The sequence below is a fragment of the Crocodylus porosus genome, unplaced genomic scaffold, assembly GCF_001723895.1.
Source record: "Crocodylus porosus isolate Cpor-Errol unplaced genomic scaffold, CroPor_comp1, whole genome shotgun sequence".
Classification (NCBI taxonomy): domain Eukaryota; kingdom Metazoa; phylum Chordata; order Crocodylia; family Crocodylidae; genus Crocodylus; species Crocodylus porosus.
Window position 1 is genome coordinate 16,666,641 of NW_017728950.1, and position 18,039 is coordinate 16,684,679.

The following is an 18,039-nucleotide window of genomic DNA, read 5'->3' on the forward strand; positions in this document are numbered from 1 at the left end:
TGTGTCAGCATATGTATGTGGGTAAAAGTCCCCCTGTGGGAACTCATCCCAGAGTACAGTGGATTTTACTGATATAATTATACCTGTAGGATTTTCCCAACGTAGCCATTTCCCCATGTAGATAGGTCACTACTTACTCACCACACAGTTTTTCAAGTCCGGCAGTCTTTAAAGACCTACATGAGAACTACCCATGAAGTCAATATTGCCAGTTACTAGTTCTAGCAGGCTGGGAAAGGTGGGCATCACATACATCATATACTGTCCTATAACAGCTTTCTGGTCAGAACTGACACAGTTTCACCTCATTAATGAAAACCAGGTTATTGTTTTCTTCATCAAAAATATACATCAGATGCATTTCTTCATGTGCCCCCAAGTAAACATTTATTAGATAAGCCTTTTAATACAGCATTTATTCTTACAAAGTTTTTGACAACTTGTTTCATTCCTGGAGTACAAAAATAACAACTTCTTAAAAAAATGAAATTAGGAAAACTTTAGCCCTGTATTTTTGGAAGCAGGCAAATTGTTTTTGTTTTATATCTTACGTAGTTCTGTCTGTTAAAAGCAAGACTCCCACACTGTGGAAGACTGTAAAACATTTAATTCAAGATGAAAACCCAACTGCTTGCTTGTTATAAGTCATTAACAGATGTCCCTGCCATATACTTTAGGCAGCAGACACAGATTATGTAACAACGCTCAACTCCTTTATCTGTGCCTGCCACTTCATCTTCCAGTGACATGATGATGATTTGTGACCTCACAAGAGTTTGTATGATAGAAGACTGTCATGTCATAAGCACAAGACAATAACCTCCCTGCAGACTCCACTTGGGAGAACAGGAAGAAAATGATTCTCTGTGCCCTAGAGAAGATGACTTAACCAAGCAGACTGTTTTTGTATCATAGTTTTTTTCCTCTTCCCTGTCCTTCCTCAGCCTCTCCACCAAACAATGTGACAGCTTCTCTTTAAAGTCAGGAGGCAAGGGAACTATAGGCCCCATGCTGAGGAATATAGGACCCTTTCCCCCAACACTGACAACTAAAAAACCTGCCAGGCCAAACAAACCAACAAAAAATAATCAACTTTTCGTTAACTTATAGACTAACGCAGACTACCAAAATTACAGTATGATTTCACTTAGATGCTCACCAGATGGAACTGTTGAAGAACAGAGGGAGGCAAAATACTTTCTCCAAGGAACAGTGTCACAGGCTTTGTGCTCCTTGTCTTTACACATCCTGGTTTGACATCTTACATTAAATTCTTAGCAGAGGGTCAAAAAATACCATGGCAAAGTAGTGATGAGTGAAGCCCTACTCCCCACACCCAGGTTTGTTGTTACCAGATTAGTATCTGGATTTCTGTTTGGATTTTTTGTTCCTTTGTTTTATAAGGAATAAACTCTCATGAGTGGTGGGGTTCCAGTCTCTATCATTTTGCTGTTTTTTTTTCTTCTTTTTAACTGCCTCTACAAGTTCCTGGGTATTTCTCATTTTGTCACTATGTGGCTGGAAGACAGAGCGACGATACTTTTTGCTAGCTTTAGGCACATGTGCTTTGCATCCTCTAGGAAAGTCCTCCTCTCCATCTTGATTCTTTTGGATACCTTTCCTCTGCTTCTTGTCTTTGTGTTTGTCTGCCTGTGACTTTTTCTTGGGTTTTTTGTGATGCTTTTCTTTTTTACTAGGCTTGTCATGCTCTTTCCAAAGCTTTTTCTTTTTCTTATGGCAATGCCTCATGTGCTCTTCCTCCATGTATGGTCTCTTGAATTGTATTGGCAGAAGGCCTACTTCCTGCAGTTCTGTAAAATAACAACAGGTTATTTTTAAGAGATATAAGCTATAATGCCTGAAAATCAAAGTTGTTTGGCATTCCTGATTCCTAACCGCATATGTGGACCCTTGCATGCTGGATAGAGAACTGGAGAATTTAAGAAAACTCTTGTAAAATTTTTGATGAAAATTAATTGAGGCAGAAGTTTATTGGATCATTTTAAAGTTCAGCAAAAACCAAAAAAGTTACAGTAAAAATTTGCCGGGAGAATCCACAGTAATTTTCTTCATATTGAATATGCTCTATTTAAAAAAGATGATCATTTTCCATCTGCCAGCCTACTTATGCAGGCTAAGATTCTGAAAGTTAAACTGTCTTTTCTTTCTTTGATATTTCCAGCAGTATTGGCACGAATAAAAGGAAAATTGACGTTACTGGCAATCAGCCTTTTTTGCCTGAACAGCCGATAATGTCACTGATAAATGCTGTGTGCATGTGCACAGCTGCAATATGCACATGGCCAGCCCAGAAGCTTGGAGAGAAGCATCTTGCTGGTAAATCTGTTGGTGGGGAAGGGGCAGGGCAGATCAAGGCCCCCGTGGTGAGGGAGGAGGGGAGCTGGGCCTGGGGCAGGTGCTGTCTAGCTGGAGTAGAGTACGGGATGGAGCTGCAAGCAGCTCATCTGTGTGCACCCCTAGGGGAGGCATGGGGGTGGTGGTGTGCCCTCTGCATCTGTGTGCAGGGCAAGTGCGGGCTGCTGCTGTGGGCTGGGCCTGGGAGTGGCACTGGCCTCTTCCTGCAGGGAGAGGGGGAGGGGTTGGGCCAGGGCTGCACTTGGGGCGGGCGGCAGTGCTGGGAGTGGGGGCTACAGTGAATTCTGGGGTGGCCACAACCCACCACACAGCCTCCCTTCCCAATGCCACTGCCCACAGCCCTAGCCCAACCCCCTGCTGGGAAGATCCTAGAGCTGTCCCTGGCCCCAGCCCACAGCAGCAGCCCATAGTCAGATGGGTCGCCAATTGGCTGGAGGGTTGCACCCAGAGAGTGGTGGTGGATGGGTCATTTTCAACCTGGAGGGATATGGGCAGTGGGGTCCCCCAGGGCTCGGTCCTCGGGCCCGCACCGTTCAACATGTTCATCAGTGACTTTGAACAAGGTGCTTTTCACCCCCGCATCCAATTTGCAGATAGCACTAAGATGTGGGAAGAAGCACACATGCTAGAAGGGAGGGACAGGCTGCAGTTGGACCTGGACAGGTTACAGGGGTGGGCAGATGAGAATAAGATGGGATTTAATACTGACAAGTGTGGGGTACTGCACCTAGGGAGAAAGAACCAGCAACAGACCTACAGGCTGGGGAACTCCCTTCTCATCAGCACAGAGGCAGAAAAGGATCTTGGAGTCATTAGAGACTCCAAGATGAACATGGGCCGCCAATGTGGGGACGCAGTCAGGAAGGCTAACCGCACCTTGTCATGCATCCACAGATGCATCTCGAGCAGGTCCAAGGAGGTGATCCTCACCCTCTTTGCGACACTGGTCAGGCCGCAGTTGGAGTACTGCGTCCAGCTCTGGGCACTGCACTTCAGGAGGGATGTGGACAGCATCAAGAGGGTCCAGAGAAGGCTCACTTGCATGATCAGGGGGCAGCAGCACAGGCCCTACGAGGAGAGGCTACTACGGGTCCTTAACCTGTTCAGCCTCCACAAGAGGAGGCTGAGGGGGGATCTGGTGGCCATCTGTAAACTGGCCAAGGGAGACCAGGAGGCAATGGGAGAGTCCCAGTTCCCCCAAGCACTACTGGGAGTAACAAGGAATAACAGCCATAAGTTGACAAACAGTAGATTCAGGAGGCATCTGAACATCAGGAGGCGCTACTTCACTGTCAGGGCGGCTAGGATCTGGAATCAACTTCCAAGGGAAGTGGTGCTTGCTCCTACCCTGAGGGTCTTCAAAAGGAGGCTAGACAATCACCTAGCTGGGGTTGTTTGACCGGCCCAGTCCTCTTTTCCCGCCCATGGCAGGGGGTCAGACTTCATGATCTGCTCAGGTCCCTTCTGACCCTACCAACTATGAAACTATTTGCCCTGTGCACAGATCCAGGGTGGGGTGGGGGAGGCACACCCACCCTATGGCTCCCGTAGGGGTGTGTGGAGCAGCAGGAGCTGCCACACACTCCCTGCACCCTCACGGAGGAGCTGCTTGTGGCTCCATCCTGCACCCTGCCCTGGCTGGACAGTGCCTGCCTCAGCCCCAGCCCCCTTCTTCCCTCACTGTGGGGGCCTTGATCTGTATCCCCCACCTTCTCTCCCAACAGACTTACCAGCTGGATGCTGCTCTCCAAGCTGCCAGGCTGCATATCGCCAATCAGATTGGTATTGGCTGATACGGCTTGATAATAATTGGCCATTGGTATCAGCCCCAAAAATCTTTATCAGTGCACCCCTCCTTTCTTCCATAACAGGTCTTTTTGAAGGGAGTGGCCACTTATTGGTCATTGCTTTTTTCCCCATGTCGATTGGCTTTGGCAACAGATAACAGGATTTCTACTTTCTTCTTATTTAATAACTATTTTAAGGTCAATGAGTGTTTGAGAGTAAAGTACTTGCTGGTGTCCCTTTGGAGGGTTTGAAATGAATTTTAAAAACAGACAAGGATTAATAGACTTATTACTCTTGCCCTGCTTCTTGGTTGAGATCATGCCAAATTCCAATCATCATCACCCAAAACATGAAGAAACTCCAAATTACAAAGTTAACCATTTTTTAATGAAAACGCATAAAAAAGCAGCAAGTATAAAAGCATAAAAAAGAAGCAAATATAACAATGCACATGGATAATGACCATTTAATAAAAGGTGAGATATGGGCAAGAAGTATCTCACAAAATATACTCTACCTTCAACCTTTCTCTTTAGCCTCTTAGCTCTGCTTTTGATGTCATACTCATTGTCGTAGTAGTAGATGAATGGAGATGAGGGGAATACTCCACCGTACATCCGTCTCTCTGAGCATTCCTGTAATTCACATTTCAGGATCATTACAGGCTGTTGCATCTTGTTAAAACATTTGATTCTGGATATCAGAAGTCAAGGAAATAAACCAAATTCTTTAGGCTAGCTCACTGGCTGGTGTGAATTAAGTTTATTCCCTTGAAGCCAATGGATCTATACTGATTCACGACAAATGACCAGTTCTTTAAACAGGGATGATTTTATTGGTTTTCAAGAGCTGTGCCTATGACTGTATCACAATTGTTCCAAAAAAGGAAGCTCAAATTACTGTTACAATCCTTTGCTAGCTAGGAGTACAGCTGGATACCCACGCCCCCATTTATATATCCCAAACCTGTTCTGGTAATGTAGTTTTCACAGATACTCTAATACCCACAAAGGTGAAGGATTAGAATCAGACACACCGTGGGAAAATGTAGTAGAAGCAATAAATCAGTGGACTGAGAGGATCCGAGAGAAATTCACTTCCGGAACCAAATTCAGTTTTGAAAAGAGGTTTTGCCAGGCAAACCCACAAGACCAGGAGTGCCAAGGACACCAACTAGTGAGGAGGCAGTGGGAGAGGTGGTCTTATAGCCTCATTGGCATCTGGGCGTTACACTTAAGATGAGAAGAAATAGTTAACCTTGTTTTAAGGTGTAAATTGACCACAAATTCAGGAGATTAATGGCACAATTTAATGGAAACCCAGCTACAAAGTCACTACACAAAATACTTGTAATAACTTTGTAGCTGTTTTCCATTGCACCTTAAATTGAATGTGTTGCAGGGACCACCATTGGGCTTGAGCCTTGGGATAGCCCTAAGTAGGACTGGGATTGTCCTGGGGCTTCAGGTTCTAGGTGGTCCTGATAACTGGCTGGCAGGGACTGTCCTGGAGTCTGAATCCCTCGGGTGGTCCCTGCCAGCTGATGGCAGGTCAGGATGACCCCAGGGCTTGAACCCAGGGCAGTCCTGATCCTGCCCAGAATGAGCTGATTGGGGGGGGGGGAGGGTCAAACCCAGGGGTGGCCCTGGGTTTGATTGTTTGGCAGGGATCACCCATGGGGCTCAAATCCCAGTGTGATCCCTGCCAGGCAATGGCAGATTGAGATAGCCCTGGGACAGTACTAATCCTGCTGACAGACAGTAAAGGTCTACTCAATTTGCAATTTCATGGATTTCACAGAAACGGCAAAATCTGGGATTGTCCGTGAAGTCAACTTAAAAAAACCCAACTTAATGGAAATAAAATGCTGGCTCCTCAGCGGGAACCAGTGTTCATCACAGCCTGCCTGGGGTGGGGTGAAGGCACTGGCTAGCTCAGGGATGGGCAAAGTCTGGCCTGCAGGCTGCATCCAGTCGGCTGTGGACTCCGTTACCCAGCCACCCCTGCCCACATGGCTTGGGCTGGTCTCCATGGAGACCCCAGCCGCATCTGCTGGGAAAGCTCAGGCTGGGGTTGCCATAGAGACCAGCTGCAGCCATGCTGACAGCTTGTGTGGCAGAGTAGTGCAAGGGGCTGCTCCAGAGCCTCTGGGAACTTGTGATGGGGGCAGTTTGCTCCAGAGCCAGTGCAGAGTTGCGATCTGTAGCCTGCACACTCTGGGTAGGGGTGTGCAGGCAGGGGATTGTGGCTCTGCTCTGGCTCCAGACCAGGCTGTCATAACTGCAAGAAGCAAGCTGCCCCCAACCCCAGCCTTGAGTTTTCTCACACAGCTGCTGCTGGGGTCTCCATGGAGACTGGCCCCCAGCCATGAGGGCAGGGACAACTGGGAAACAGAGTCCAGCTGCTGGCCAGATCAGCCATTTAGCCCACCTCTGGGCTAGCTGGAAGGCATGAAGGACAGCAGACAAGACGGCAGCTGCCTCCCTTGGTCCTTCTCCCCCCACCCCGCCAGGAACTCTGCACATCAGTGCTGAGGGGCAGGGTTGCCGGAGCACATCAGGAAATATCTGTGGAATTTGCTGTTTATGCCGTGACCAACCTGCAAAAATTGTTTAGTTTGTCTGCTATTTAAGTAGGCACCTAACAATCACCTGTTTCAGACAGGTCTGGGGACCACACGAGGGCTCAAACTGGCCCTGTGGGTCCCCCAAGCTAGCTGACTGTTGGGCACCCAGCCATCATGATCCAGGGCTCCCCCCAGCACTGGCAATATGGTGCAATTGATCCTCAATTCCACAATCGTGCCTCCTGCCATGCATGTTTAGCATGGCAGGAGGCTAGATTTTTGGGATCATGGATCAGACTGCATTGCACCTTCAAGTAAATGCCTGTCGGGTCTAAACAACACACACTGAGAAACATTCACAGTGCTACAAATTAAATGTTATCATTGACTTGAATGCTAGCCTGGCTAAATTTCTACTGCTTTGTACGACCTTCTCAGTCCTATGACACTAATTGCTGTGTTGTTTTGCTTGTAAACTGTTTGCTAACAGCAGCGCTTGGCAATGCAATTTTTCTACTCTTTGGACACTGCCCAAATTTAATAAAGTCTATGTCTTGTAGTTCTCGTGAATATGTTGGGGGCTTTCACTCTCCCCGAGGCCTCCACCAGATGCTGAGTGGCTGGTTTTCAAGCATTTGCTACTTTAGTGCCTCTGTAAGTCCCTTTCCCTACATGTTTTCCTCTCCATATTTTTTGGTATCTTTTAGCACTAAAACACACCAGAAATTCACTCAGGCAGCAGTTAGCATTTTATGGGTCTTCCAACCAAGATTAAATGTAACATCAGTTTAGCATCTGATGTGTCCTCCAAAAGGGCATAATATCCTGAACTGAAAGAGCGAGGGACCTAATAACTGAATGCATTCTTTCCATCTCCTGTTACTATAGACCCAAAGAGCTTGGCTACTGTGAAGTTAAGGTTCAGAGAATGTTTCAATAAGTTAACAGTGCAAACCCTTAAAAATCCATTGCAGCAAGCAAAAAAAAGTTAGATAAACCTGTTATGAAGCCATTCACTTTACTTTCACGTTGTCACCTCAACGATCACCATTGCCAACGCTACTTTTCTTTATTCCTTTTTAAAGATGGTTTTTAAGTTGTACTGGTTTGAGGACTTTTTCCTCAGCTCTTAGTTGCTAGGTCAGGGAAGCTCAATGTCTGGCCCACAGGCCAAATGCAGCCTGTGGAGCCATAGGCTTCTGGCCCACAGGGCTCCCCATGCATCAAAAAATGTGGTAGCAGGGGAGTGGTGGCAATAAATATGGCCACCCACCCCTGATGCCAAATTCCCGAGCGCTGTGCAGCAGGTTCAGGCCAGATCACACCCCCACCCCTGCGGCTGGATGAGGCCAGGCCAGGCCCCTCCTCCCAGACTAGATAGGGCTGGGCCATGCCCCCTTTCCCCTGTAAGTTCGGCTTGAGCCCCCTTTTCTTCCCCTGCAGGACAGGGTCAAACCCCCTCCCTCTGTGGGGCTGGGTTCGGGCTGGGCCATGCCCCCTTTACCCTACGGGACTGGGTCATGCCCCCCTCCCCCCCATGGGGCCAGGCTGGGGCTGGGCCATGACCCCTCCTTCCCCACTGTGGGGCCAGGTTGGAGCCAGGATGCCCCCTGCCACATGGCTGGATGGGGCCTTGCTGTAACTGCCCTAAGCTGGTTTGGAACTATCAGCTGGATCTGGCCCACAGATATACTGTGTACTCCCCATCTGGCTCGCTACCCAAAAAGGTTGAGCACCACTGAAGTAGGTAAAACTTTACATGTTCTTAATGTTTCGTTAGGAAGAAATGCCCCTAGGATGGGACCCTGCACAAAACCCATGGAAAACATGGAAGGCCAGGCACTGCACAACTAGCTGGATGCAGGTACCAAACACAGTTATATTTAGCTTTCTTAATTTTTCAAAGTGAGCAAATCAAAATGCTTATATTGTCACACATTCAGCAATGGCCTAGAAAGCATTTTGCACAGGGAGCATAAACACTAGTATTTCCTTCCTACTGCATAATATTTTCTAAATGGATAGGGTCCCTAAATGTTTGCTACTGCTGACATTAGATGAAGACACAAAAAACTAATTGTAACAAGGCAGGAGCTGATGAATCAAGTAACAAACAAAAAAAGCCTACAAAATTTAGTGTTATGTTCCTTCTGCTCAAGGTTATTTGTAGTATTCAGGGACTCCTGAAAGAGAAGACTGGACATACTGCATTCAAGACTGTTTGGAAAGAAGTGCGTGCCATTAAATTCAGCCTCCAAAATCTGACTGAGACTACTGCTGTATCTTGTTCTAAGAGCAGGGCAATGGACAAAAATGGGAACTATTTAAAATGTGGCGCTATCATTGCATAGTATAAACATCATGAAAAGACATACAAACCAGAACACAGGATTTGCCACAGCAGATAAGGCAGATTTACTGGTCCAAAAATTATGCCAGGATGGTACTTAGCATGTCAAAGGATGTTTAGTTACTTCTTAGTACATATAAAAGAATTCTGGGATTTAGCTATCTATATAGAAAGCTACCTTTAAAACAGGGCTCTGCAAGAAGTGGGAGGACAGGCAGACAAGGACAGATGAAAGCCTACAGTCAAATTAGAACTGCTTATAAGCCTTACAGATTTTTTTAAGGGATTCAAAACCTTATTTCTCTTGAAAGAGGAGGAAGGTTCTGGTTTTCTGGTCTCAAACTCTACCTTGTTTTTGCCATCCACTATACATTCTGCAAAAGATTAAAGCAATGGAATGACTTGTGTCTTTTATTATGTTATTTAAGTATAAAATTCCACTTTTGGTCTCATTCTGGTCTCTCCTAGGGTAATCTCATACTTATTACATTCTTGTGAATAATGGCAAGTGTAAGGCAGATCCTCAGCAAAGGGGATAAAAGCATTCTTTCCAAGGTTTAGCAGCTCCTTCTCTTCCATTCAGGTCTGCTTGGCAAAAGCATGGTATCATAAATTGTTAAGATGCAGGAAGGAATAAACCACCTTATACATTTGAATGGCTTGAGTTAGCTAATATAAATCAGGGTAGAGCTACATGCTGGGATCACAGAGTTTGAGTCTTCATAGTACACAAGGTTCTGACCATAGTCACAGAACTTAGCTGCTCCAACTCCTAATTACCTCACTTTGGTATAAAAGGATACAGGACCATAATTGCATCTTTAGTACATCTGCACAAAAAAGGCTTCAAAGATACGGATTACACACTTGGCTAATGTTTATGAGGAAACAAACCTAAGGAGAGGCATTTAGATGTCCTACATCTGACACACTTAATTAGTAAATGAGAAATGTTAAGCTTGAACATTGCCGAATAGGTCGTCAAAAGCAAGAGATACACTGTTTTAGATGAGAATATGCAAAGAAGCATTTATTTTCTTTGATGGATATGAAACACACTCCCCCAGGTCTGTTCTGAGATGTTGCATAAAGTCTAGGACTTGTGCTGGAGACAGATGGCCCTTTTGTTATTTTTTTTTATTTTGTTAATATGTTGACAGTAAAGCCCTAGTGGATGAAATGCACATGCCTCCAAAATCAGCACTTCTTCCTCTTCTTAACTTCACTGCATTGAATCATCATCTCAATAGTGTACGACATGCACTTTCCCAGATCCCTCTCTCTCAAGTAAGCTGCCACTACTGCCATACACTTTGTACCATTAAACACTCTTGGGACAGCCTTCAGCACTTGAGGTAACACACACAGGACTGAAGGCACAGCCTGCTACCAACCCACCTGAGGAATTTTCTGTTTGATTGACACAATTGGATGCAAATGCAAAGCACATCTGCAGATACTGTCCAGTTCTTCCTGATCTCTGCAGCTTGTAAAACTTGCTGCAAAATCTAAATCATGCTATGGGTTATCACTGATTAGTTTGCTTAACTATGGGAAGTCATTACACTTAATAAAAAACTCCTTAAAAATTAGTATGCTCTGTTACTAACTGGATAACTACTCCAATTGGATAACTTAAATGCATGGATAGTAATGACATGGATGATCTATAGGAAATCAAATGGTAAGAACGGATTTACATTAGCCCTTTAATCAAAGCCAGGGTTTTTAAAAGGCTGAGCTCCTCAAATAGGTTAATCTGGCAATGTAAATCTATAGCAACAGCATTCTCAAGGCATCAATGGGATTTTAACAAAACGGACAGGGAGGAGCCTGACTTCAGACTAACATGTCTAACTACCTCTCTCTACTGTGATTTTAACAGTTTATGCTCTAAAAACACTGAGGGAAGTGGTTGATCTATGATGATCTTGTAAGAGGAAATTGTCTTTTTAGCCCTAGGAGCTGACAACATTTTGGCTGGTGCTTCAGTTCTCTGGAATAGCAAAAGCTGGGAGAAACAGCCTGGGGCAAGGATAGAGGATTTTAGATGTTCCTCAACTAGATTAGGAAGTACTGGTCCACTATAGGAATGCTGGCTGTAGTTATTGTTTGCTATACTATAACACAAGTCTTCTCTTATTCATCACCTTGCTGTACTTCTTCACATACTCAAGGGGTGAAGTGGATGAGAATTTGGCTGTACAGAATGCATTTCCTGAAGTTGGGAAGCAGCAAATTTAGGAAAATCATTCACAGCTAGTTTATATTATAGTAGTTGATTAAGAATATAAGGTTACTTGGGAATTAACTCATAAAGGGCAAAAAGTCCTGAGCACAGGGGGGTGGGGCTTGGAGGGCCCCTGACCTGAGCTCCAGTCTCCCACTCCCTCCCTATGGTTTAGCAGCAGCCGTGGGGAAGGGAAGATCAGATCAGACACTTTGCTGCTGCAACAGGTCATGGAGTAGCAGCTGTATCAAAGGCAGAGCTACTTACAGCCCATTCACAGCAGCAGCAGGCCTCTCTCCCCCATCTCCCATAAGGGGAGGGGCAGGTAGGAGACATGTTGCACCTCAGTCCTCATCTTGGAGGAGTGTGGAGGGATTTGGAAGAGGTAAGACACTGCACAGCAGGGAGACAGGAGAGATGGATAAACCTCTGCCTTTCCTGCTCGTTGCACTGAAGGGGAGAGGTTTATTTGGGGGAGAGCAACTGGTGGCTGGGGCAGTTTCTACAATAGTGATTCTCAATTGTTGTGCTGTGGCAATAGTAGCAGGTCAAACTGCTCTGCATGCTCCCCCTGCACTGGGGCTCTCTAATCAGCCTGAAGCAGGCAGCAGTGCTGCCTTGTGCTGAGCAGTGCTGCCTGGTCTGGCATTCCTTACACTTCTCCTAGAAGCAGGCGCGGGTGGAACTGTCCTGTTTGCTTCTGTTTCCAGGCATGTAGGGGCACCAGATTAGGAAGGGTTACACAACAGAAGGCAGCTCCTGCCTGTTCCAGGGATTAGAGAAAACTAATGCAAGAGGAGCCCATCCTTGGCTGGCTGTGCAGTAGGTACATGATGCAGTTTCATCTGGAAGCAGCAGAACCTGGCTGAGAAGCACTGAGGCAGCACCAACAATGTTTCTCAGTTGGGGATGCCATCACTTAAAAAACAAATGAATATGGAGGTGGAGCACCATGGCTCTGAAAAATCTGAGAACCACTGTTCTACAGCAAATAGGCAGGCTGGTAGTTACAAGCTGGGGTAGTTGGGAAAATTGTCTCTTGGGGAGGTTCAACACTGGATTTTCCTGCACTGACTTTCCTGTTCCCAGGGAGGCTTTAGCTCTCACTGTTGGAGGCACAGTTTTTGCTTTACAAAAATGCAGCAAGAATGTGGGTTGTTGTACTTAATGATACTGGGGATTTTGAAGTCCTTGGCTTCTGGGGAAGTGGAGGAAGGGATTAAATACTCTTGCGCCCATGAACTACAAAAATAAAGTGTGTATATTTGTACTTTGCACTCCTTTTTCATTATGTAAAAAGTATGTCAGTAAAAAGGTTTGGTTGCCCATAAAAGGTTTGCAGATTATCAGGAAAAAATAAAATTAGGGTTGACAGTCCTGCTCCTGCACAACAGTCCCCTAAATCAATTCCTGTTATAGCCAGACTAGATGTTTTGGGGCCCTGCTACACATTCAGATTAATGCTGAATAGAAACCAGCTACAGAGCTGCTACACATTTTTAAGAACTGGTTGGCTCTTTGTACAGCTGGATGGACATTTTTATTGTGTGATAACTACTTTGCACTTACAGCTGGTCTTACTTTGCACGTGACCAGTTTAAATTTATTGTGCAATTAACCAGTTAATTGTGTAATTTATGTAATGTGTAGCAAAGGTATTACAAAACACACCTTGTCCTTATTTTAAGGTTTCCAGAGATGGAACATCCGACACACTGTTAGCAAATTGCTCACTGTACCACATTTGTAATCTGAATTTGTCTAGCTTCAAATTGCAGCTTTACTTCCTTTATAATACCTTTTGTCTGCTAAGGTAAAGAGCAGCCCTGGAACTGGACTGGAAGCTCATGTTCAGCTGACTATCCATGATAACCCTACCACCACAAGTTCTTCTCAGTGTCAGCTTCCCAAGCAAGACAGAGTGCCTCAGTCTGTTGGTATGTTTGTTCCTAGATGCACTGATTTGGGTCATTGTAAAAAAACATATTGTTTGCTTGTAAGACATTTACTAAACGTTCCAGATTACTCTGTGAAATGACCTGTCCTCTTCACTATGTACAACTTTTCCAACCTCCGCGTCATTTGCAAGTAATCAGTGATTTTGTGTTTTCTTCCAGTTTGCTGATATAACTGTTATTTAGTGTAGATCTAAAACACTGCTCCTCCTACATGGGACCTTCCTAGAAACCTAGGCTTAGTAATGATCCCCTGCTCTTTTTAAAATACATCTTGCGTTAGTAGCTTTTGTTTCCTATCATGCTTTATTGTTGGAATGGAAATGTTTCATCACCACCTGGCTTCTTCCCAAACATAACAGGCATATTTGTTGAATATTTCTTAATTTTATATATCATTATTGACAATCTTACCATTTTCATCTAGAAATAGACCCATTTTCATGTTAAAATCTGTTTTTTAAAACTACTCGTGTTTTAACTCTACAGACAATAGATTTCTCCACATGTCCTTTTGCTTCCCCTAAAAGATACTAATTCCTATCACTTTTGCCCATCACCCATTTTTTATATCATACATACATTTTATGGATGCTTTCACTTCTCCTTTAATCTGAAGTGGAATTCTTTCTTGACTGTGGCTTTTTGGGCATCTAGTGAGATGTCCTCAATCAGTTACTAATTATCATTCACATTTTTCTGTTTTAAGTTCTTTCAAATGCTTTAGCTCATAATGGATTTTGGCTTTGTGAAATTTGCCTTTTTGTATAGATAATATTCAATGTTTGCCTGGGCTTTATTCTCCTTGCACATAACAAATGTAACCAATACATTTTAATACTACTTTTACAGATGATTTTGATAATTACAGCCTCAAGTCCTGAATAGGGCAATGACTAAGCAGACCATAGCTCACAGGAATAAGTGTTGGGGCATCTTACTAAAATTGATTTAATGTTGTATCCAAGACAGCTGACCTGCACTTTAAATCTATCATCGTCTCCTTTTTGGTGGGTTTTTTTTTTTCTGTTGCCAAAATCATTGGTCAGCATGGATGACAATGCGTTAAGACACATTCATGTCTCATCTAGTGTGCCTTACTGCAGCAGCCTATTTTCTGGGGCCAATATCATGCTCAGCGTGAACACAAGTTGTGCCACACAATTTCTGCTTCATCACTCACTCGTCTTACTCTTAAACTTCACGATCTGCAAGGAATCCCATGAGCCAAATCTGTAGTGCAGAGCCACGTGATTTGGCCTGCAGAGACAGAAATTTGGCGGTGAGAGGAGCAGTGATAACCACAGCTCTGGGAGCTGCAGTTATTAATGCTGCCACCACCAAATTCAAGCCTTGTGGGTCAGATGACATAGCTCTGCACTCCAGATCTGGCCTGCAGAGTGGCACCATGTCACTCACCTGGCTCATGGGGTTGGATGAATTGGGCAACACTGCCCTAACAGGTACCCGTGAAGCCAACTGGTGGGGGAAAGCTGTGGGAAACACTTTGACTTGTGGCTCACAAACAGGGAGGTATTGTTTGAGAATGTGAAGGTAGAAGGCATCTTGGGTGACAGTGACCATAAAATGATTGAGTTCAAGATCTTAAAGGAAGGAAGGAGAGCAGCAGAATATAAAGATACTGGACTTTAGAAATCCTTAAACTCAGGGAACTGGTGGGCAGGATCCCCTGGGAAGCAAGTCTGGGTGGGAAAGGGAGTCCAACAGAATTGGCTGCACTTCAAAGAGGCTGTATTGAGGACACAGAAGCAAGATACCCCAGTGCAACAGAAAAATGGGAAGTGTACACAACAATTACTTCAATGAGTTGAAATTCAGAAATGACTTCTACAAAAAGCAGAAACTTAGTCATATTACTAGGGAAGAGTATAAGAATATTTCATGGGTGTGCAGGGAGAAAATTGGGAAGGCCAAGGTGTGATTTGAGATGCGACTGGCAAGAGACATAAAAAGTAATACAAAGGGATTCTGCAAATATGTCAAGACTAAAAGGAAGACCAAAGAAACAATAAATTCTTTAAGGAATGCAGAAGGCAGAGGCAGCCAAAATATTTAATGCCTTTTTTACTTTAGTCTTCACAAATAGGGGCAGGTACCAGATGAAGAGCACATTTGGCAGGACCCAAACAGCCTAGAGTAATAAAGACTGGGGATAATTTAGAGAAGCTAAATGCTTTCAAGTTGGCAGGGCCAGATGGGATGCACCGTAGGGTTCTGAAGGAACTGGCTGAGGTAATTTCAGAGGCACTGGCAATCATCTCTGAGAACTTGTGGAGGTTGGGTGAGGTCTGGGACAACTGGAAAAGGGAAAATTTAATGCCAATCTTTAGGGGGAAGATGGAAGATCTGGGGAACTGCAGACTGGTCAGATTCACCTCAATATCTGGAAAGATCATGGGGCAGGTCCTCAAGGAATCTACTGTGACGCAACTAGAGAAGAACAAGGGGACCAGGAACAGCCAGCATGGACTCACCAAGTTCAAATCATGCCTGACTGACTTGACTTCTTTCTGGAAATAAATGAATGCACAAATGCAGACTGGGGAATGACAAGCTAAGTTACAAAACTGCATAGAAGGACCTTTAAGTTAAGCAGATGATAAGATGAATATGAGTAAACAGTATGCTCTTGCTGCATTAAACAAACAAAAAAACCTGCATACTGGGTTGTATCAACAGAATTGCTGCTTGCAAATCAAGGGAAGTGTTTTTTTGCTCTTTTCAGCAGCAGTGAGGCCTCAGCTGGAGTATGTTTGTCCAGTTTTGGGCCTCAGACTTCAAGAAAGATGTGGACAGATTGGAATCTACCTTGATTTTAGTAAGGCTTTTGATATGGTCTCCCACAACAGTCTTACAAGCAAGCTAAGGAAGTATGAGCTGGATGAATGGATTGTAAGGTGGATAGAAAACTGGCTGGAGGATCAGGTTCAGAAGGTAGTAATCAATGGCTCAGTGTCTGCTTGGCACAGTGGTATTAAGTGGAATGCTCCAGGGGCCGGTCCTGGGGGCGGTTTTGTTCAATGTCTTCATCAAAGTTGGCATAGAGTGCACCCTCAGCAAGTCTGGAGATGACATCAAGCTGGAGGGGAGTAGTAGATATGATGGAGGGTAGGGCTAGACAAATTGGAGGATTGGGCCAAAAGAAATCTCATGAGGTTTAACAAGGACAAGTGCAAAGTCCTGCACTTAGGACAGAACAATCCCATGCACCGGTACAAGCTAGGGGCTGACTGGTTGGGCAGCAGCTCTGCAGAAAATGACCTGGGGGTTACAGTGGACAATAAGTAGAGGTGCACCGATACATCAGCCCAATATTGGATCGGTACCGATATAATGAAAATAATCTATATCAGATATTGGCCTTAAGTGACCAATAATTGGGCTGATAAATTCCTGTGCTGCGTGCAGCTGCAGTGCAGCATGTAGACAGTGAAGACATAGCTGGCAGTGTGGAGAGCTATTTCCAGCTCGTAAGTCTGCAGGGGCAGATCAAGTCCCTGCTGTGAGGGAGGGAAGGAGTCAGGGGCTGGAGCTGGGGCAGGGGCAAGTGGTGCCTGGTCAGGGTGGTTGGGCGGGGGACAAAGCCTCAGTTTGTCCAGGGGTGTGGGATAGAGCGGGGCTCATCCAGGGGAGAGGTGAGGGAGAGGGAGAGGCAGAGGCGGCTCATCCACCAGCACAGCTCATCCACCAGCTCCCACTGTCACTTGTCTGGGAGGGTACCAGGGGGCATATGCCCTGGATCTGTGCAGGGTGGGGTGGGCTGGGGCCAGGGCTGTTGCCAGCAGAGCCTGGGATGGGTGGGGTGCAAGGTGGGCAGCAGTGCCACTGGGAGCGGGGGGGCTATAAGGGAGGGTACAGTGAATTTCAGGGTGGCTGCAGTCCCCCCCGTAACCCCCTCCGAGCGATGTCGCTTCCTGCCCCATGTGGCCTAGGCTCCGCTGGGAACAGGTCTTGGATCTGCATGGGGTGGACTGGGGCTGGGGCAGTTCCCAGCAAAGCCTAGGGTGGGTGGGGCATGGTGCTGCTGGGAAGGGGCTATGGGGGGGCTGCAGCCACCTCGAAATTTGCTGTAACCCCCTCATAGCCCCATGCTCCCAGTGGTGCTACCACACATCCTGCGCCCCACCTGGGTGGCCCAGGCTCCACGGGGAACAACTCTGGCCCCAGCCTGCCCCACCTGGCGCAGATCCAGGTGCATATGCCTCCCCATACCCTCCTAGATGAGTGACAGCAGCAGCAGCAACAGCTGGCAGATGAGCCACTGGACAAGCTGTGCGTGGCAGTGGGAGCCACCTCTGCCTCCCCGTTCTCCCATACTCCCCAGATAAGCTCTGCTCCATCCTACACCCCCCCAGATGAGCTGCAGCTTTGTCCCCAGCCCACCCTCCCCAACTGGGTAGTGCTTGCCCCTGCCCCAGCATCTGCTTCCCTCCCTCATGGTGGGGCCTTGATCTTCCCCCCATGCCCCTTCCCCTACCACACCAGACTTACCTGCTGCAGGCAGTGCATCGCATAGGTATTGGCCTATATGCCTCCTTAAATATCAGCTGTAAGTATCGGCCTCAAAAATCTCTATCGGTGCACCCCTAACAATAAGCTGGATATGAGCCAACAGTGTGCCCTTGTTGCTAAGAAGGCTAAAAGCTGCATTGTAGGAGTGTTATCAGTAGGTTAAGGGAAGTGATTATTGCCCTCTATTCAGTGCTGGTGAAGCCCCATCTGTAGTACTATGTTCAATTTTGGGCCTCCAGCT

General features: G+C 45.9%; 1 protein-coding gene across 1 annotated transcript in view; it reads right to left on the reverse strand.

Annotated features, from left to right (window-relative positions):
* Positions 1–364: 364 nt before the first annotated feature.
* ZCCHC7 (zinc finger CCHC-type containing 7) overlaps positions 365–18,039 on the reverse strand; it is a 194,856-nt gene continuing 177,181 nt past the window's right edge. Inside the window, exons 8-9 of the mRNA XM_019555084.1 lie at positions 4,682–4,799; positions 365–1,811 (exon numbers count right to left, since the gene is read on the reverse strand). Coding sequence (XP_019410629.1) covers positions 1,357–1,811; positions 4,682–4,799 — 573 coding nt within the window. The 3' untranslated portion in view covers positions 365–1,356. The remainder of the gene's footprint in view (positions 1,812–4,681; positions 4,800–18,039) is intronic.